At 41.6% G+C, this 21,855-nt stretch overlaps 1 protein-coding gene across 2 annotated transcripts in view; it reads left to right on the top strand.

The window, feature by feature from the left end:
• ASL (argininosuccinate lyase) overlaps window positions 1-21,855 on the top strand; it is an 88,146-nt gene that overhangs the window by 10,510 nt on the left and 55,781 nt on the right. The window contains exons 1-2 of one of the 2 annotated variants that reach the window (XM_030222378.1): window positions 446-496; window positions 6,302-6,352. In XM_030222378.1, coding sequence (XP_030078238.1) covers window positions 6,341-6,352 — 12 coding nt within the window. In that variant the 5' untranslated portion in view covers window positions 446-496; window positions 6,302-6,340. Of the gene's footprint in view, window positions 1-445; window positions 497-6,301; window positions 6,353-21,855 lie in introns of those variants that run through there. The other variant, XM_030222379.1, reaches the window with a different exon arrangement.

Genomic DNA, 21,855 nt, shown 5'->3' on the forward strand with positions numbered 1-21,855 from the left:
CAGACCCTTTAATATGGAAGTTGGTCTTTATAGAGCAACGCAAGAAAAAAACCCAAAGAATAGTCAAGTTTTTTTACAAAGAAGGCAAACAGATTAGAAAAGATACCAAGCTGCAATTGTCTTTACAGAACATACAAGGCCAGGCTGCCATGCTATGCCTTTCTCCATAGACTGAAAAAGATATGAGCCCACAGATTTTTATAACAGGAAAATTGTATATGCTGGAGACTATATGCAATCTTGCAGTCTTACAACATGCATGGAAATGGGCAACTGGAAGCAGCGAGTTCCCTGTGCTGCAGACATTGACTCTGGACCTTGATTTCCCCAGATGTTGCAATGGGAGAGGAAAAGGCACTGACCCTGAAATTAAACACCGGGAGCCTCCATGATTGGCCAGTGGGAAGGAGGCAGGGCTGAAGGGACAGGGCTGGCTGGCTTCAAAAGCCCTATCTGGGGAGTGCTGGGGCAGACAGAGGGAAGGCAGCTGTGTCAGGTGGGTAATTTATTTATTTTTTTTCTTTTAAAGAAAAAATAAAATAGATACTAGGTGGAGGCTGCTGATGGTCTGCACCTTCATTCCTGCTTGGAGGGGGAACAGGCGACATGTTCAAAAAGATTGCAGGTTGCAAACCTGATATTACCTGCAAAAAAAAAAAAAACATTCCACTCTGTATGGTAGAAAAGAGTGAGGTTCTTTTTTGTTCAAGAACTTTCCTACGTACAGGTTATTTTGGCAGGTTATTTGTCTTCCATGTGAAGGCTGGGCTACTGAAGAGATTTGACGAGATCTGGTTGAAAGGAAGAAAAGATTGGCCCAAAATGATTCTGGTAGCAAATTTAGTTGTTTTAGACCTGGAGGGCATGATAGAGGACGAGGAAAGCAGGGAGTAGCCTGGAGCAGTGATAGAAAATGATTTGATATTTGGTGATGTGAGCAAATTTAGAAAGAAAAACTGAATACAAAGAATCGTTTCACTACCCTTGCTCCTGTTTGTATGGCATGGAGGAGTAGCTTAATGGTTAGAGCAGTGGACTGAGAACCCGGGGAGCCCAGTACAAACTCGGATTGTAACTTTCCAGGTACAGAAAAATACCTACGGTATCTGAATATGTACACCGGCGTTTCCAAAGTCGATCCTGGAGGACTCCCTTGCCAGTTAGGTTTTCAGGATATCCACAATAAATATGCACGAGATTGATTTGCATCCACTGCCTCCATTTATATATAAATCTTTTTCATGCATATTCATTGTGGATATCCTGAAAATGTGACTACCAAAGGAGTACGCCAGGATCGACTTTGGAAACACTGGTATACACCACTTTTTGAAAGCTTTTTATTTTTTTAAATTTTTTGTTACATTTGTACCCCGCGCTTTCCCACTCATGGCAGGCTCTATGCGGTGGGCAATGGAGGGTTAAGTGACTTCCCAGAGTCACAAGGAGCTGCCTGTGCCGGGAATCGAACTCAGTTCCTCAGTTCCCCAGGACCAAAGTCCACCACCCTAACCACTAGGCCACGCCTCCAATTTTGAATTTGCATGTGATTTATATAAGGGGCCCTTTTATTAAAGGGTTGATGGGAGGCAACAGTCTTGCCACTCACCAATCTGGCACTACCGCCGGGCTACTGCAGGAGCCTGGAAGTAGTTCCCACCTCCAGCGCGTGCCATTTCCAGCGCTACAAAAAAGTTCCTATTTTTGTAGCACTGATGCTTAACCTGGTGGTAATCCTGCCTGGTCACTGCCAGATTACCATGGGAGCCCATACTGCCACCTCAGTGGGTGGTGGTAAGTGCTCCTCCCCTCTGCTCAGTGTGCGGTGGCGGCTAAGAAAGCAAATAGAATATTAGGTATTATAAGGAAAGGAATAGAAAACATAAGGATGTTATAATGCCTGCACCTCGAATATTGTGAGCAATTCTGGATACCACATCTCAAAAAAGATATAAAGGGGATGGGACGATTTCTCTATGAGGAAAGGCCAAAGCGGCTTGGAGAAAAGAGAGCTGAAGGGAGATACTATAAAGATCTATAAAATAATGAGTGGAGTGGAACGGGTAGACGTGAATTGCTTGTTTACTGTTTCCAAAAATACTAGGACTAGGGGGCATGCAATGAAGCTACAAAGTAGTAAATTTAAAACGAACCAGAGAAAATATTTCTTTACTGGAATTCTTTGCCAGAGAATATAGTAAAAGCAGTTGGCTTAGCGGGGTTTTAAAACGTTTTGGATAGCTTCTTAAAAGAAAAATCCATAAGCCATTATTAAAATGGACTTGGGGAAAATCCGATGCTTATTTCTAGGGTAAGCAGCATAAAATGTACTGTTTTGGGATCTTGACAGGTACTTGTATACGGATTGGCCACTGTTGGAAACGGGATGCTGGGCTTGATGGAGTCTGTCCCAGTATGGCAATACTTATGTTCTTATAAATGGCCACACGGCAAGTGTTTCACTTACTGAACGGCCATTTTGTTTTCCTGAAAAAAGACAGCCTTTTACCTGCTGCGGTAAAAAGGGGCCTGAGCGTGTAACAAAAACACACGCTGACGCTAGCGCAGGCCCCCTCTTACTACAGCTTAGTAAAAGGAACCCAACTAAGGGACACTTTTACTAACGTTTGGTGTGCTAATTTTCACTTATGTGAGCTAAATGCCGTGTGTCCTATTTTATACCTATATGCCATGTGGTACTTGGTACATGCTATGCTTTAGTAAAAGGGCCCCTAAATATTTAAGTTTCCAAGATGGCAAGTAATGAAGTTTTAGAAAAGAAGGGTTCTTTATTTATTTATTTATTATTACATTTGTACCCAGCGCTTTCCCACTTAAAACAGTTTCAATGCGGCTTACATAATAATATGGATTACAGAGTATTGATAGAGAAAATATAAGTTAATTATATCAGAGTAAATAAGAGAGATAGGTAGGTAGAGATGGGGAAGGGTGAAAGGAGTAGGAGAGGTATGAGTATTGGAGAAGGGGTTGAGGAGGCGGGAGGGGATGGGACACGGGAAAATTTGGTGGGAGATGTAGTCTGAGTCATTGTCTTCTGGATATGTGTTGGGTAGATGGGTACATGGGATTAGATTGGGTCATTTGGGTAGGCTTGCTTGAACAGATGGGTTTTTTAGTGATTTCTGGAAGGGTAGATAGTCGTTGATTGACTATGAAAATTTTGGTATCATCCGCAAGAAGGCAAACTGAAAAACCTGAATATGTGCAACCTAGGGGGAGAGGCGGGACAGGGGAAATATGATACAGACATTTAAATACTTGAAAGGTATTAATATAGAAACACATATTTTCCAGTGAAGGGAAATTGCTAAAACTAGAGGACATGAATTGAGGTTGCGGGATGGTAGACTTAGGAGTAATGTCAGAAAATTCTTTTTCACGGAGAGGGTGGGTGATGCCTGGAATACCCTCCCGAGGCAGGTGGTGGAGGAAAAAACGGTGACGGAATTCAACAAGGCATGGGATGAACACAGAGGCTCTCTAATTAGAAAATGAATGGTATAAAAAAACAAAACTTAAAAGGTTGCATATGTGTTTGCATATCAAATGGTTCTTAGATGGCGATTCTGGCTGTATCAACTAAGGCCAGTGCTGTGCTGGCTTGTAGGGTCTGAGTTCCGCATATAGTAATCTGGTGTTAGGATGGACTGGAGAGAGCTTCGACAGAGACTCCAGTATTCAAATTGTTGATGTTGGTTCACCATGCTTTGTTTCATGACACTACTGTGTATTTGAAGAATGTTATTCAGTGTTACGTTCCACAGAGACAGTTGTGGTCAATGAATGCTGGAAATGTAATTGTACGTGCTATGAATCAGTTTTGTTAGGAAAAGTTCTCTTTTTCGATTGCTGGGCCTTCTGAATGGAATCGATTGCCAGCTGGACTGAAGCATGAGACTCATTTGGGTAAATTGAAGGCACACTTGGGGGATTGTTTACTAAAGATTAGCTCGAGTTATCTGCAGCAGGACCCATTGAAATAAAATGGGCTCTGCTGCAGATAACTTGAGCTAATCTTTAGTAAACAGGGGAGTTGATGTGTTAGCTTTTTCTGTTTGTGCTGGTCAAGTATAAGGCCGATACTCTGGACATTTTGACTGCCTGCTTATGAGGTTAGTTTTTTTTAACTTTTTTGGTTTTTATGCTTTATGTATTTTTATGTGTGTACTGTATATTGTACTTGGAACGTGAGGACAATGCCTGGCAGACTTTTACAGATTGTGTCCCACATGACAGATTTAGATAGGCTGGAGTGGGCGTTGACATCAACTCCAGCAGGTAGAACATAAGGACAGATCCAGGCGGACTTCTACGGTCTATGTCCCAAAAAACACCAAAGAAAGACCATGATCAAATCGTTCATGGTTTGATTTTTAATCTTGAATTGATAATGAATGTGACTGTTGAGCAGACTGGATGGGGACCATTCAGGTCTTTATCTGCCGTGACTTACTATGTTTCTATGTAAGGGTTTATCAAATATGCCTTCAATACCAAAGGGATTTTCTTACTAAGTTGCAGTAAAATTAGGCCTTAGCATACCTTGCACAAGTCTTTTACATATACTAAGGTCACTTTTACCACAGCCATGAAAACCCCAATTTTCAGTTCTTTCCATTAATGGCCATGTGCTTATGTTCCCATTGGTGAACAGCCATTGTAAAAAAATTACTGCAGAGCTTTGTAGTTGGTAAGGGCTCATGTGTTATCTGTGCACTAATCAGTTAGCACATGGTAACGTAGATGCCCAAATTGGTTAGCACAGGAATGCCCACTTTCTGTCCCTGACATGCTTCCTAAAAAAAAAAAATCCGGGGTCCTTTTACTAAGATGTGCCAATGATTAGTGCTTGTTAAATGATAAAGACGCCCATAGGAATATAATGGGCATCTGTTCTGACCTGGTTTTACAGCCTGCTTTACTAACAGACTACTCAGTAATTACTGTGGATTCTTTTGGATTCGTATTAGGTAAATGAGACTTTTATTAGAGGTTCTAAACTACACAATGATTAAGATATATAGACACACTGATTAAACTATTTAACTGAAAAGAAATAATAATACATATAATCATTACATCACTGGTCCCTACATCCAAGTAATGCTAGGAGTTTCTTGACCAGGAAAAGAAGCATTATACATGCATCATATCTATACCTACATCACTGGTCCTTACATCATCCAGTCTCATCAGCTGGGGGGGGGCCCTGTTCACAGCGAAATGTGACCAGGAAATGTGGTTCTCTGTGCAGTATGTACATTACTCACAGACAAGCTCCCAATTTCACTGACAGAAACTCCCTTTTTTATTAGGCTTAGAACTCAATGTTTAGAGCTAAGGAAAATTACAGAATGCTTGAGAATTTCTCTGTTTAGGTAAACAAGCCATACTGTTGGAATGTGGTCACATACAGTATTTCTCAGTCCAGGTTCCCAGTCTGAACTCGAAACACACTCCACCTCCCTCTTCACATACCAAATTAATTAGAGCTGTGTCTTAACTTCTTTACACAAACAGAATTCAAAAATACAGACCCCGAGTGCACTTGTCGGTCAAGGTGGAGTTGAAAAACAATCTTTAAAATTCACTTCTATTACAGTATCTTATCATTTAGCACATGCTAATCATTAGCACGTGCTAAATCCGTTAGCACACCTTAGTAAAAGGACCACTTGGTGTGTGGTTAGTGCATGCAAGTTCAAAGCCTTCTGCATGACACTGTAGTGCATCTCACGGTAATCCATTTTTTTGCTGCATTAGGGCCCCTTTTACCAAGCTGTGGCAAAAGGGGGCCTGTGCTGGCATTGGCGTGTTTTTTTTTTTAATTCGCACCGAGGCCCCCTTTTTACCACAGCAGGTAAAAGGTAGGTCTTTCTTTCTTTCTTTCTTTCTTTCTTTCTTTTTTTTAAAGAAATGGTCATGTGGCAAGTGAAGCACTTGCCACGCAGTTATTTTGGGGGAGGGGTACTTCCTTTTTAGTGAGCGGTAAGCCTGTGGTGGGCTTACTGCCGCTTTCCAAAAGGCCCTAGGTGTGCAGTATCACCTTACACAACTTAGGACCCTGTTTACAAAGGCACGCTAGCATTATTAGCATGTGCTAACTCTGTAGACGCCCATAGGAATATGGGTATCTACACGGTTAGCGTGCGCTAAAAATGATAGTGTACCTTTGTAAACAGGGCCTTAGTAAAAGGGCCCAAAATTATAGTGTTGTGCAAAACGTAGTGTTGGGTTTCATGTAGCTAAAATTGAAACTTTTTTGTTTTGTTTCTAGGTGACAAAGGCTGAGCCTTAATTAAAGGCTGACCCAAAAATGGCATCTGAGGTTTGTACCATTCATTTTACTAATCCTGCTTTGAAAATGATATACTGAAATCTAACAGTATAACCTGACATGTGGCATTGTAATATGCACATAATTGTGCCAAGGGTTGAATTTCAATTAGTGAAAATTGTTTTGTTGAGGATTGGATTGTACAAATCCTTTTTTTTTTTTTTTTCTTTCATAATGTGAAGCATTATTTTTGCAGCCTAAGGAGGCACTGGAGGAAAAAAAAATACCTTTCCTCAATGACCAGGGCCATTTTCTTCAGCTCTACTTCCAGCCATTCCTTAGTGAAAAAATGCATTTCCTCAAAGACCAGTCTAGATGTACTGCCAAAATGTAAATTAGACAAAAAAAAGAACGACCAGGGCTGGCTCAACCATTAAGTGACCTCCTTTTTCTTTTTTTAACGTGTCTCCACTTTTCAGCCCCCTCTGACGAGGTTCCACACTGGTCCCAAATCTTCCACAAGCCACCCCTGATAAAGACATCTGTAGGGCCTGAATTACTAAGACTTTACCTGTGAGAAAAGAAAAGCTTAGTAAACCAAGCCCTTAGAAGCAGAAACATGGTAGGAAAACTGCAGAAGAAATGAGGTGCCGCTATTTTTCCCCCTCCCAATTGAAACATAAGGCTTTTATCTATATTTTCTACACACTGAAAGGCCAATGCAGAAAAGTATTACAAGAGTAATTGTATAGTTGCTGTGGATTGTTTGCCCACATTATGTTCTGAGCAATGCAGAGAAGAGTTGAACATGGGTCTTAATTCATTCAAAAGACATAGCTGCATAGTCTGTAAATGCATGTTAATGAGACCATTAAGTGCTCCACTGCAATGCATGGAAAGTAGCAGTAAGTTTTGATGCAAGCGCCGCTACAGTATCCACCATTAGCCAATCAAAATTTGCCACAATGGAATGTGCAGATTAAGAATATATCATTTTAATACAGAGATTTGATTGAATTATCTTTATTTTTTTTTTTGTTCACAACTCTGAATCTGGAGTACATTGCTACAGAAAATTGCTTTGAAGGCATCAACATCTATGGTTTGGAAAGTTTCTTTCTGGCATCTTTGTTATATCCAGTAAAACGTGTCACAGCCCTACTGTGATTTCCGGGTCGGTATGGTCCGCAAGTGCCAGGCACTGGTAGGTGTGTTCTGTACAATGCTCCCAGAAGTGCTGTGGAGTCCGCACAGGCACACTTCCAATGTCTTCCCAACCTCGGCAGTCACGTCATATACAGGGATTGACATCTCAGTGGGGCATTTAATCGCCCCGAACTGGGGCTTCAGGGCCTTTGCATCGTTGGCTGCCTGTGTTCCTTAGACGTTGCATTGCTAAGGAAGTTCCTTATTCACTGTCTTGCCCATTGTGGGTTCCTGAGACACTGCCAGCTTCTGTGTACCAGCCTTGTCCCTGAGATGTTGAGGCACTGCCTTGTTGCTGTCAGGCTTCCATCCAGCTTGTTCATGAGATGCTGAGGCACTGCCTTGTTCCTGCCAAGCCTATCCAGCCTTTCTCCAGAGATGCTATGGCCTTGTCTTGCTCTTGCCAAGTTCCCCTGCCCTACCGGAGATTCGTCTACTGTAGTTCCATTACTATGGATGAAGGATTCACCATCTGGACCGAACCCTCTCTTCAAGTCACTTCATGGTCTCCCTATCTGTTTCCGCATACAGTTCAAACTCCTCTTATTGTCTTACAAGTGCATTCACTCTGCAGCTCCTCAGTTCCTCTCCACTCTTCTCCCTCCCTACACTTCTCTTCAGGAATGCTGTTCATCGAGTGAATCAATTATCTGTACCTTTCTTCGCCACTGCCAACTCCAGACTTCGTTCCTTTTATCTCACTGCTCCATATGCTTGAAACAGACGTCCTGAGTCAGTAAGTCAACTCCATCTCTGGCTATATTCAAATCTAGGCTAAAAGCGCACCTTTTTCAGGCTGCCTTTTAACTCCTAACTCCTAGTCACCTGTTCGGTGCCGGGGGGAGAGGGGGAATAGAAAAAGATGGGGCAATGCTGGATGGGAGAAAAGAGAGAGAGAGACATGGGCAATGCAGAATGGTGAAGAGGAAAAAGAGAGAAAGAGGGGGAAATGCTGGATGGCGGGGTAGGTGGAGAGAGACTAGGGAGGAGATGCAGGGAGGGAGAGAGAAACACGAGAAGAAATGCTGAACGGGGAGCGAGACACAAATAGAGGAGCTGCTGGATGGTGATGGTGGGAGACACACAGAGGAGCTGCTGGTCAAGAGAGAGAGAAGGTGGATGGCAGCAGGGTGGGGGAGAGGAAAGATATTAGTGAAAGACTGGGGAATAAGAGGAAGGTGAATGGGAAGGCCAGGGTAAAGGGGAGAGATGAAAAACTGTAGGTAGTTGCAGTAACAAGAGGGAGATACTGGATAGTATGAATGAATAAAATCTAAAGGCAGGCAGTGTGAGACCAATGTGGGACAAATGCTTCAGCTGGTGGGGTTTGGGGACCCCCACCAGCCAAGGTATGATGATGCAGTGAGGGGGAGGTGGTCCTCCCACTTTGGGCTTAGCCCACCACCACCACCAGCGCCGTCGAGGTCTGGCTACACCACTGGTCTACACATCTCAGGAATGCGCCCATAATTTGGCATGTGAATCTAGTCATCATATATAGAATCTGGGGTTAAGTGCCTTTTTTGGCACCCAGTTAACCCAGAAACATTTACTGCCTCCTAAATAGGATTCGTTATGTGCATCTGCATTACCTCCAGAGTACTGCTTACTAATGGAATTTTTAACATGGGACCTATATGGAGAAATCTTGGGAATGCCCCCAATGGTTGCTGCATTAAAAGTTCCCTTGGCCTGCTGGTAAAATCCTGCATTAAGTGCAGGAACAGTTCTTTTAAATATAGCATATGTAAAAAGGATGTACCTATGTTAAATTTAAAATCTCTTGACATATTTGTAAACAGATATAACTTCCCTTCCTGACCATCCCAAAGTCTTACCCTATTACTTCACGCTTTACATGTTAATGCTATATACATATGAAGATGCCTGTGAGGCATATTTTCAAAGCACTTACTTACAAAGTTATAGTAATCTATGTAACTTTTTGTAAGTCTCTGGGCTTTGAAAATGAGCCCTCTTGTCACCTGTGATCTCTTAAGTAACTGTTGTTGCTCTTATTGCTTTTATCGAGGATACAGTTTGGCTTGAGGGAGGAGGTTCTTTTTCAATCTTAATTTTTTCCTGACCATTTCCATTAGACATACCTTTTTTAAAACAAGAAATTCCATACAGAGGAAATAGCGCCTTCGCTGTGTCATACACATATGAATGTACATATGGATAGAAAAAAATCCTCCCTTTGTCCCTTACCCTCTGTTCATTGGGATCCTCTCAGACTCCTGATGGGTCTTGAAACTTTTGGTGTAGAAAGGACACTGAACCCACAAATTTTGGAGGGACATACACAAAGTGTGTTTTTAGGCCCCTTGTACCCCTTCCAAATTAGCATGTACTAGCCATCAACAATTTGGGGGGATAAAAGAAACCAGGGCTACATGCATATGAGAAAGTCAATTCTTTTTATTTACTTACCAAGGTACAGATATAATTAATAGTTTCTGAATGGGAGAACGGGCTCTGCTATACAGAGGTATTATCCGAACCCGTCTCTCCAAAGTAATGGTCTGGTTCAGCTGCTTATATATTTTTATATTAAACAATGCTTCACATTACTTTAGCACTTATCTTCCTCAGAGATCATTCTGTTCTCTGTTCTCACCATCTATTCCCTTAAATTGCTAATCCACATTCTCCTGTTGTTTGTTTATACTAGTTTCTTACCCTTACAGGCAAGCAGGCTTGGGAATCATAATAGATCAAAAATTCCAGAGTCATGCAGGCTCATCAATCTCTGGCCTTTTGACCCATTCCATGGCATGACTGTGCTCATAATTCTACAAGTGATCTCATAATGTTTCAGAAAGAGCAGACTAATAATGGCAGTACTGAAACCTACAACACGGCTTAAATCCTGTAAAATGCCGAGGCATTGAGAGTAAAATCTGAAGCTTAATTCCTGTTGTTGACCTGGATCTCTCTGAGGCTGAGGAGAGGGTGGTTTTGCAATGGCATACCTCATTATGTAAACTTAGGGGAAGAGCCACCTGACTTGTTTACCTAGATTTCCCATGACATGTGAACAAATAACTCGTGCTGGCGACAGGGGGGATGAGGGATTGATGTAACCTTAATTGGAAATTGGTTGGCTAAGCAAGTTCAGAATCACTTAACCTTTTGCAAACAACTGTTTGCATAAAAGGATGGAAAATTTTGAAACTGTTTTAAGAGGGATCAGTGCTAGCACAAGTGCATGTAGCAGTTAACTATTAAAAAGAAAAAAAAGATGGTGAAAGTGACAGCATGATCTTGGAATAAAGGGCAGAGAAGGGTTGGGGTGATCAGTGGGCATGCTTTAATTAATTACTAGTGTACATTATTGCGAACAATGGGGGCATCAGAGATGGGATAGTTTCCTTCATGTCAAGTGAAAGTCTCCGTTTGAAACCACAATGTGTGACTGGGAGATGGGCATCTAAATGGCAGATGACTTTTAACGTGAGCAAGTGCAAAGTGATGCATGTGGGAAAGAGGAACCTGAACTATAGCTACATAATGCAAGGTTCCACATTAGGAATCACCAATCAGGAAAGGAATCTAGGTGTCATCGTTGGTGATACGTTGAAACCTTCTGCTCAGTGTGTGGCAGCAGCTAAGAAAGCAAATAGAATGTTAGGTATTATTAGGAAAGAAATGGAAAATAAAAATGAGAGTGTTTTAATGCCTTTGTATCACTCCATGGTGCGTCTGCACCTCGAATAGTGTGTGCAATTCTGGTCACCAAATGTCAAAAAAGATATAGTGGAATTAGAAAAGGTACAGAGCAGGGCAATAAAAATGATAACGGGGATGGGACAGCTTCCCTATGAGGAAAGGCTAAAGCAGCCAGGGCTCTTCAGCTTGGAGAAAAGATAGCTGAGGTCTGATATGGCAAGAGGTCTATAAAATAATGAGTGGAGTGGAACGGGTAGATGTGAATTGTTGTACCCCTCGCGCTCCGCTTGTAGAAACTTGATCAGATCTCCCAGAACAATGCCCACCCGACAGATACTGCCTATACCGAATGCTGTTAAAATACATGCCTATTGCCCTTGACAAAGCAAACAATAGCGAAACAGGCTCCTGTCGGGTGGGCATTGTTCTGGGAGATCTGATCAAGTTTCTACAAGCGGAGCGCGAGGGGTACAACAATTGTTGGAATGAAAGCAACACAGTAACCCGCAGCTTCTATGAGACAATTGAGATAAGTCAACTATATACTTGTCCTTCCCATATTGCTTTGTTTGACTACAACGGGATAACAAGTTTTTTTTTAAGGAAAAGACACAAAACCCTGTGAGTGCACTTGAGAGCAAAAATCATATTAAATAAGAGTGATAGTCACAACAAGATAGTAAAGCACATACACTTAGAGTCAAGTATAAGGAATTTCACAGAAAGCAACTCTCATGCACCATAGGTGGTAGGGGGCAGTCTATGATTACATTTTGTCACAAAACATATAGGCTCTACAAAAGCCAGACACATACAAGTGTCCATGTGACTGTATGAGACGCTTCCTGTATGCACTTACATTTATACACTCTTGATATATCCCTGTTGCGTCAATAAGCTCTCCTTTTCTATATTTGTGTATGCTACAACCATATTGAGGTAGAGCTCAGCCATTTTCTTTTTCTTTTTTTGTATTTCTAGGATAAGCAGCATAAAATGTATTGTACTGTTTTGGAATCTTGCCAGGTACTTGTAACATGGATTGATCACTGTTGGAAACAAGATGCTGGGCTTGATGGACCTTCGGTCTGTCCCAGTATGTCAATACTTATGTTCTTATGAATCATGCTCCTTGCATCACAGATCACGCATTGGTGGCTAAAACATTGTCATAATAGATTAATAGTTTAAAAGACTTGATGTACCACCTTTCAACAATTATCAGTGATTTACAATAACAATATAAAATAGATGGAAAAGAACGCCAATTAAAATAGGAAATAACTCATTCAAACAAGACCAAACACTTCACATATAACCAGCCTGTACAGAGTGCAGAACAATCCTGAGCATATTACAATTCTAATGCAAAGGCTTTTGGAAGAAATAGGTCTTCAATCTCCCCTTAAATCATGAAAATGATTTCTTCCCCCCCCCCCCTTCTCTCCCATTGCCTGGAATAAGTTCAGCTTTGGTGAAATAACATAAAATCTAGTAAGTGCAAAGCTCTGATCATGCTGATGTGCTTATATCGGTGTTTCTGAACTTTTCAAGCCCAAGACATGCCTACCTTAACACAGTGGCGTAGCTACGTGGGGCCACGGGGGCCTGGGCCCCCATAGATTTGGTCCTGGATCCCCCTGCCGACAACCCTCTTGACACCCCCCCTCCCGCTGCCAACCCACCGTTGCCTACCTTTGCTGGCGGGGGACCCCAACCCCCGCCAGCCGAGGTCCTCTTCTTCCGGCACAAGGCTTCGTATTGTTTCTGAGTCTGACGTCAATTATATCTCCCCTTATCCATCTCTTTTCCAGGCTGAAGAGCCCTAAACTCTTTAGGTTTCCCTCGTATGAGAGGAACTCCATCCCCTTTATCATTTTGATTGCTCTTCTTTGAACCTTTTCTAATGCCACTATATCTTTTTTTTTTTTTTGAGATACGGCGAGGTAAGGGAGTCATGGATTTGACATGTACCGCCTTTCTGTGGTACAGCCAAAGTTTACATTGAGGCATTTCTTGATGTTTGAAAATAAAAAAAAATTAAGTTAAATTGAAGACATAATGCTGATAATCTGTAACTTATCATGAAAATCCAGCACTGTATCCGAAGACTGATGGGTAGCAGGTGTGATTCAGGAAACTAGAAATCATAGAGCCTGACATCTGCGCCAGACAAAACGGTAAAAGCTTTGCTTAGAGCAAAAGCAGTAAATATACGAATAGGGATGCTTTAATAGGGACGAGCCAACATGGATTGCAAAAGAGGTTGTGCCTGATCAATATTAGGCATTTGGCAAGTTTTTAGGCACACACTTACCTCTCTACTCTGAATTATATAAATGACACCCTTTGTAGAACAGCGCTGAGCGCCAAATTTTTTTTCCCTGGCGCTGTTTACTGATTATGGCCCTCAGTACATACATGGGCTCATGTTTTAGGTTGTCTTTATTTAGATGCTTGTAATTCTGTTACTTTATATTATTATGTTTACATTGCTGTTTGAAATTGTTTGTTTCTATGTACTTCACCTTGACGGTTAGTAAGCAGGTGAGTGATATACAGAAGTTTTGAACGTGCAAATAAATTTGGGAGTAAAGGTGAACCAGTCACTATAGTACTTTTGGATTTTCAGAAGCTATTTGACAAAGGGGGCCTTTTACTAAGTGGCGTTAAGCACGTAACACACAGTTTACCACATGATAACTGCTAGTACAGAACCGCATTAAGGGGCTTTGCAGAGTGTTTTTGCAGTTAACAGAACGGTAAACTGCGTGTAAGTTCTGTCATGGGTGGAGAATGGGTATGGAAAGTTTTTTTTGTTTGTTTGTTTGTTTTTGTGGTTACTGCACTGCAAATTCCACACACTAAGGAGGGACTTCTATAAGTAGCCCTCAAAAAAAAAAAAAAAAAGCGCTATTCCATAGAGGATGTGTGATACCTTTATAGAATAGTGCATAGGGCCAGATTCTATATATGGTGCCTAAAATAAATAAATAAAATAAATTCGCATGGAACTAAGCGTATTCTATAAAATGTAGGCGCGGTATATAGAATATGCTTCACAATGTAGCACATAAATCTACGCGCATTCATTTATGCTAATAAAAATCTGGTGTAAAACTGTGCATGTAGATTTAGGCGCACTGACCCATACTCTGTGTAATTGCGTGTGAACATTTTGGAACACCCACGAAACGCCCATAAACATTCCCCTTTTACTTTGAACTATGTGCTTTGCAATTTAGGCGCAGTTCTTTATAGAATACGCATTTCTGCGCATAAATTGTAATTAATTAGTACTCATTATCACTTGCTAAGTGCTGTTAAAAACGCTGATTACCTTGCTCTGTCAATTAAGATACACGCGTATCTCCGCGCAGAATCTAGGAGCCATATATAGAATCCGGGGGATAGCGCTGATATCTGCGACTAATTTTGGACGCCAGACTTACCTGGTGTAAATGCTGGTGCCCAGGTTAGGCGTGCTTACCCGGTATTCTATAACTACAGGTGTAACTTTACGGAATGCTCCGCTTATGCCCAAATTTGGGCATTTATATATAGGATCCAGTGGCATCCAACTAATGCAAGACCATTTACTGCCACCTAAACAGGAGATGCTAAATGCTTCTACACTAATGAAGTTTTAAAATGGGACTTGGAAAGAAAAATGCTGAGAACACCATTAATGGTTGCTGCATTATATTTGCAGCTACTACGTGCTAAAGTCTCTTGTTAAGCCACGGTGCAGTTTAGTAAAAAGGCTCAAAAGTCTTTATGAGAGACTGTCAAGGAAACTAAAAACTGTGCACTGAAAACTAACTACAAGCTAGGAGACAGACAGCAAAATTCAATGGCCAGTTTTCTAAATACAGGGAGGTAAACAGTGGAATGCCTCCGTGTTCTGTGCTGAGTCCAATGTTTAACATTTCGTTAATCATCTAAAGAAAGTAGCAAAGAGTGGGGGGATCGGATTTGCAAGACACAAAATTAGTCAAAGCGACCAAGGCACAAGATTATGAAAAAGACCTTGTGAAATTGGGGAAACTGGGGCTTCTCAATTTCGGATGAAGTTTAATGTAGATAGGTACGCCTGGGGGGGGGGGGGGGGGGAGGAGGGGTCATCTTTTAAATTCTGCATTGGACTTGTTAGATATTTGGTAAGTGCTGCATTCCATGGAGCTCGCTTATACCCATGTGTCTCATCTCGTTCTCTTTGAGTGACTAGATTATATCTCAAACATTTGGGAGGGTAGATCAAGCGGACAAACACTGTGGCATTTCTGATCATGCCATGGTGATGATGAATTACTATATAGCTAGACATGATAGGTCCCATTATGGCGTGTGCCATGAGGTCTTATAGATGATGTAGACTTTCATAAATTTCTTTTTTTTTTTTTTTTCTTTTCATTTTTTATTTATAACCATTTAAATTTTTACAACAGATAAAACAACTTGCTGGAAATACAGAGAAAGTAATGTGTAGGAATAATTTCAGTCAGGTAATTCTATTCTCTTCTTTAGACCACTAAATAGGGAGAGTGAAACAAGATAAGGAGATCAATTAAACAGTAAACAGAAAAAAAAAACCGTGGTATTAACCTGATTATCCCCAGATATTACTCATCTAATTCATTATTCCACATTGATCATCTGGTTGGCTTCTTCAAGGCCAATACTGTGTATAGTCAAATCATTTCATTGTAAAACATACTTATTGTCCAATATTAGTTAGAAATAATAGATCTGATTCTTTCTCTTTTAAAAACCAGAAGTTATTTAACAATACATATACTTAAGTCTCTAATTCAGATCCCACTGATTAAAGTAATCCCAGTTTTCACAGGCGTCACTCCTTTTAAAGTACTAATTTGAAGAAATATTTCTGAGGAAAACTTTAGGAGTCATACCCGGAAATCTGGGGGAAAACAATAATCTCGATATTAATCATCTATAATAATATTCATTTTATTATTCAAAATTTCTGGTCTATTATCATAACCACTTCTTGCTCATGTACAATCATTTGTTATATCAATTTTTTACTCTCAAAGGATTCAGTTAAATTGTCCATGTAGCTCTCTAATAAAATTATATCTGAAACAAAATTATTTACTGCCACCGTTATGTCCCAAAGCACCTTCCAGATGGTATTCAATGTGACCTCCACGGGAGCCAAAAACTCCAAGTTGATTTCTCATAGGTGTTTAGGAGTGGTTCTGCCAATTCGGGTTCTGCTGTAAACGTCCTCCTAACTCACTCCTCCACTCCTTTGGACATGGTGGTTGAATAATTTGGGAGCAATGGAGTTGTTTTTTCCAGGTCCAAGAGCGTCGACGCTCCTTCGCCGGCGCTAATCAAAGGACTCGCCAACCCTTTTATCTGTGGGCAGTTCGTTGCGCAGTGGTCCCGCACTTGCTGCTCAGAGGATAAAACGCTGGCCATCAACGGCTGACCACCGGTTGTCCCCTCCTCTCAGTTAAGGTAACTGCAATTGCAGAGAGGAAATTTATGTAAAGAAGACGAGTTGTTTGATTTCTATTGTAAAGAAGATGAAACTTCAGAGGGCAGCTGGGTCGTTGGGCATACGAACTTCAGGGCACCATCTTACTATTCTCCCAGTTTGGGACACTCTTTGTCTGGTTATCTCCTCAGAGGCCTGTCTGATATGGGTAACCCTTCAGCATAGCCCTCTAAGTCATTGAAACACACAAGCCCCTCCGGGACTTTTCTGGGGAACTGGAAAAGTGGTTCTCCCAGGGGAAATTATTTCCTACCTGAAGTATTGCCAGATTCTATTATTGCAAGCTCAATTGCAACAGGTGCAGAAGAATTTAGCAAAAATTTAACTAAAGAGAATAAGACTCGGTATTTTGCTCTGCAACGCACTTTAAATGAACTGTTGCATCAATGTACTGTTACAGAGGAACTGTCATAGATTTTTTTCAGAATGGTAATAAGATGGGTACTTGCTTGGCTAGATTGGTGTATATGATGAGTGGTCCCCGATTTTATTCCTGTTTTGAAAGGTGCTTGAGGAAATTTACTTAAGGGTAATTTCACAAAACACTTTATACGGCGTCTTCAACAGGGCCTCAGTTTTTTTTACACCTTTTTTTGATCATTTGCGCACACCAACTTTCTCCTCCTAGAAGGAGGACCTGGACTTCTTAAACACTCCCTTGAATCTGTGAGAGATTCAATATGCGATAAGCATAAGATCCCAGGGTCTGATGGCCTCCCCTTGGAACTTTACAAAATGTTGGGACATCGGGTGGTGCCTATCCTACTAGCTGTATATGATGAAACCTTCGCGTGAGATGTCTTCCCGCCTACAATGCAAATGGATACAGTTCTCCCAATCTTGAAACTGACTAAGGACCCCTTGTATACTAGTTCTTACCGACCAGTTTCTTTATTGAATACTGATGTTAAATTATATGTTAAAGTATTGGTAAATCATTTGTCTACAATCGTATCTAATTTGGCACCAAGTCTGTTTTGTTAAGGGCCTTAATGCAGTTGCCAATGTGCGTAGAGTGCTGCTTGCTACAGAGTTGGCAAAATTACAGGATCTCGAGGCAGTGTTGGTGAGTTTCGATATAGAGAGAGCCTTTGACACTGTCTTGTGGAATTATTTGTAGGAAGTATTGACACGCTTTGGCTTTCTGGGCAATATTTATAACAGAATTCAATTGCATTATCAGCAGCCAGTGGCCCAGGTCCTTGTTAATGGTATTTTATCCCCCTCCTGTCCAGTGGAGCATGGCACCAGACAGGGGTGCCCCCTTTCTCCGACATTATTTATTCTTTGTATGGAACCATTGGCTTTAAAAATGCTACAAGAAGAGGGTATAAGAGGTATACTGGTGGGAGCCCAAGACATGAAATTAGCTCTCTTTGCTGATGATTTATTGGCGATGATTACAAGCTCGCTAAGATCCTTGCCATTGACTCTCACCTTGTTGGACCAACTTGGGTATCTTTCGGGTCTCTGGTTCAGTGCTGAGAAGTCAGAAGTATGAGTTTGGGGGAGGGACTGGAGGGTAGGTGTTTGGGGATCTTTCCATTATGATGGGTGGGCCCCAAATTTCATTAGGGGCTCCAGATCCCAAGAGACCTATCCCTTCTCTGTCTTAATATAACCCCATTATTTCAGGTGACAACGGATCTGTGTCAAAAGTGGATCAATTTGCCTATATCCTTATGAGGTAGGGTTCAGCTAGTAAAGATGATTCTCCTGCCTAAGTTGCTATATCTTTTTCAACATCTTCCATTACTGTTAGAATACAAGAATGTTAATACCTGAATTAGACATGTTAGTCGATTTTTGTGGTGTGGGTGGAAATCGAGGATAGCTTTTAAATATTTACAGTTAGGGAGGGGAGACAGTGGTCTTGGACTCTCAGATTTGCGAGCCTCTGCCTTTGCTAGTCAACTACTCTTCATTCATGACTGGCTATATGAATTTGTGCTTTGGGAGTCGCTTGGAACCTTCTTACCTGATTCATGCAGGGGTGCACAAGCTTTCCTCAAAGCTTGGCAATTGTGTTCTCCTCCATCCAATTCGACTAGCATGGAGTGCTTTTAGAAAGTGTTATGGGCTTCATCCCCATTGCTCTCGATACCTTCCTGTTGTGGATAATGGGGATTTTGAGCCTGGAATCACTGACAGGATCTATGAAAGGTGGGCACTTAAGAGTATTAACTAAAGTTTTTGATATTCTGGAAAATGATGAACCCACCTTGTTGTCTGATGAAGAGCTGCAAGAAACCTATGATATTAGCTCTGTTCTTTGATATCAATATGTGCAGTTGTGCCTTTATGTACATAGTCTGGTAATTGTTAATAGGAAGGATTTCGAGGAAAACCCCTTTGATGAATGTTGGCCCTTGCCTGCGGTGACAAAGGGTCTTGTGGGTTGTTACTCTAGGAGTTTTTTAAAAGGTTTTGGGGACCAATTCATATGAGGAGATAGTGAACAGATGGTCCTGCGATTTTGGAGATTATTCCCTTGATCAGCTTTTATTGAGTTTGAAGCTCCACCCCCGTTGGATAGAAAGTGCTAAATTTAGGGAATGCCATTATAAGTTTTTACTATGTATGTATAGCCATCCTCATAGAGCAAAAAAAAAGTGTTATCCAATCACTAGGGCTTCTTTGAAATGTTCTGCTCCAAATGCATCTTATAACAATTGTGTATGGGAATGTCCTCAAATACAGACTCTCTGGCTGGCTCTCTGGGCCCACTTGAGTACTGTGTGTGGCGGTAGCTGGCCAGCGCTCCCCCATATATCTCTCCTGGATTTGCTCGGAGCTGGCATTACGGTTTGCAGACCATTGAAGAGAAATGGTGAGGCAGCATGCATTTGGATGCTAGCAGGCACCCATTCCCACCAACACAGCAGCCCCCCACAGGAACCCCGACCCCCACTGCAACAGGGGGCTGGAGGTCCAGCGGACCTCCGATCTCCACAACCCACCCTCCGAAACAGGTGGCTGGAGATCCAGTGGGTCTCCAGCCCCTCCCTAACCCCCCCCAGCATCCCTCCGATGTCCCTGGTGGGCCACGGGTCAATCCCCCCCCACCTGGTGGTCTAGCGGCCCTTCCCCACTCCCCTTTCCGTTGGAGGAAGGAGGTGACATCCCTCCTTCCATCAGCACTGCCTGGAAAATGGCGACGCCCTGCCCAGTGCATCTTGGGATGTGCTGGGCGGGGCTTCACACCATATAAAGGAGAAACTCTGTACCAGCTGCTCCATAAAGCAGTCCTTGATTTCGTCAAGGAATTTTACCTCCCTGGCATACCCTGATGTTACATTTACCCAGTCAATATTGAGGTAATTGAAAGCACCCGTTATTATTGTGTTCCCCAGTTTGTTAGCCTCACTAATTTCTGATACATTTCTATATCTGTCCATCTTGGCCAGGTGGACGGTAGTACACTCCTATCACTATCCTTTTCCCCTTTACACGTGGAATTTCAATCCATAGGGATTCCAAGATGCGTTTTGTTTCCTGCAGAATTTTTAATCTATTTGATTCAAGGCCCTCCTTAACATACCTCTTTACCAATTCAGTCCACCCTGTCACTACGATATAATTTATACTCTGGTATGACAGTGTCCCACTTGTTATCCTCCTTTCACCAGGTCTCAGAAATGCCTGTTGTATCTAATTTTTCATTTAGCTCAATAAAGTCTAACTCGCCCATCTTTTTTCTTAGGCTTCTGGCATTTGCATATAGACATTTCAAACCATGTTTGTTGTTCCTATTTACATCTTGCTCAGAAGTTGATAGTGATAATTTGCAGTCTTTTGTCTGCTTTTTATTTAAAGACACCTGGTCTACTATGGTCTCTATTGCAACCTCGCTATCAGGATATCCTATTCCCTGTTTTGGTGATCTTTGAAAGATACTTTGTTCTGAACCATGCGCTTTTGAACAACTGTCGGCCTTCCCCAGTTTCTAGTTTAAAAGCTACTCTATATATCTCCTTTTTAAATGCCGATGCCAGCAGCCTGGTCCCATCCTGGTTAAAGTGAAGCCCATCATTCTGGAATAGGCTCCCCCTTCCCCAGAATGTTGCCCGGTTCCTTTCAAATCTAAAACCCTCCTCCCTGCACCATCGCCTCATCCACGCATTGAGACTCTAACTGAATCATGTGAACTAGGTGTAACAGTGGCAGGAAGCCCAAGATGTAATGTATTGTAATCCAGTCCTCCGAATACGAAGGCTTGCAACACAGTTTTAAAGGAGATGGAGATCTCTTATTTCAACCATCTCAAAAGTTTGAAGCTTATAGAAGGAGGTTTTAGCCACCTGCTTAACCTGTTCTTTACCACTCAAGACCAAATGCAGTCTAAATCCCAGATTATGCACAAGAGTTATGTGTCACAAAAAGAAGTTCATACTCGACAGGAATTATCAGATCCCAGGTCACACACAATAGAGCTAACCTGGATCAAAAACCTATCATTCCTCTTCCAGCGAGAGGAATATCTCGTGCAAAGAAGCTGATACTCAACAGGTTATCAGAATCTGCACATTGTTAGAGATGAAAAGAAAATCCCTGCTCTGTTAAATAATCAGCTAACAGGCACAAATAGATGTAAAGTAACTTAGCAGACAGGGAGGAATCCTGTAGCACCCCTGAAGTAAGGGTTTGCTCCATAATTCTTCAGACTCACAAACCACCTTTAGGAGATGCCCAAAGAATTAAACCACTTCAAAACAGTTCCAGACATATCCATCTCGAACAACCACTGCACCAGTAGTACATTTAACTCCTGTCATCTCGGGGTCCTGTGGCCCCAACTTGTGCATTCACAAGTTAGCGGCACCTTTCCTATGACTGATTTTGTTAATTTTTTTGTGATAATGTTTATCTTGTTGTAGTTTAATAGTACAAACAATATTGCACAAATATTATTTACGAAGTGAAAAAATATTTCCTCCTATTTGTTTTAAAAGTATTACATGGGAATATTTTTAAAACAAATAAGAGGAAATATCTTTTCACTCAACGAATAGTTAAGCTCCGAAACTCTTTGTTGGAGGATGTGGTAACAGCGGTTAGCGTATCTGGGTTTAAAAAAGGTTTGGACAAATTCCTGGAGGAAAAGTCCATTGTCTGCTATTGAGATAGACATGGGAAGCGACTGCTTGCC

The sequence above is a fragment of the Microcaecilia unicolor genome, chromosome 13, assembly GCF_901765095.1.
Source record: "Microcaecilia unicolor chromosome 13, aMicUni1.1, whole genome shotgun sequence".
Lineage (NCBI taxonomy): Eukaryota > Metazoa > Chordata > Amphibia > Gymnophiona > Siphonopidae > Microcaecilia > Microcaecilia unicolor.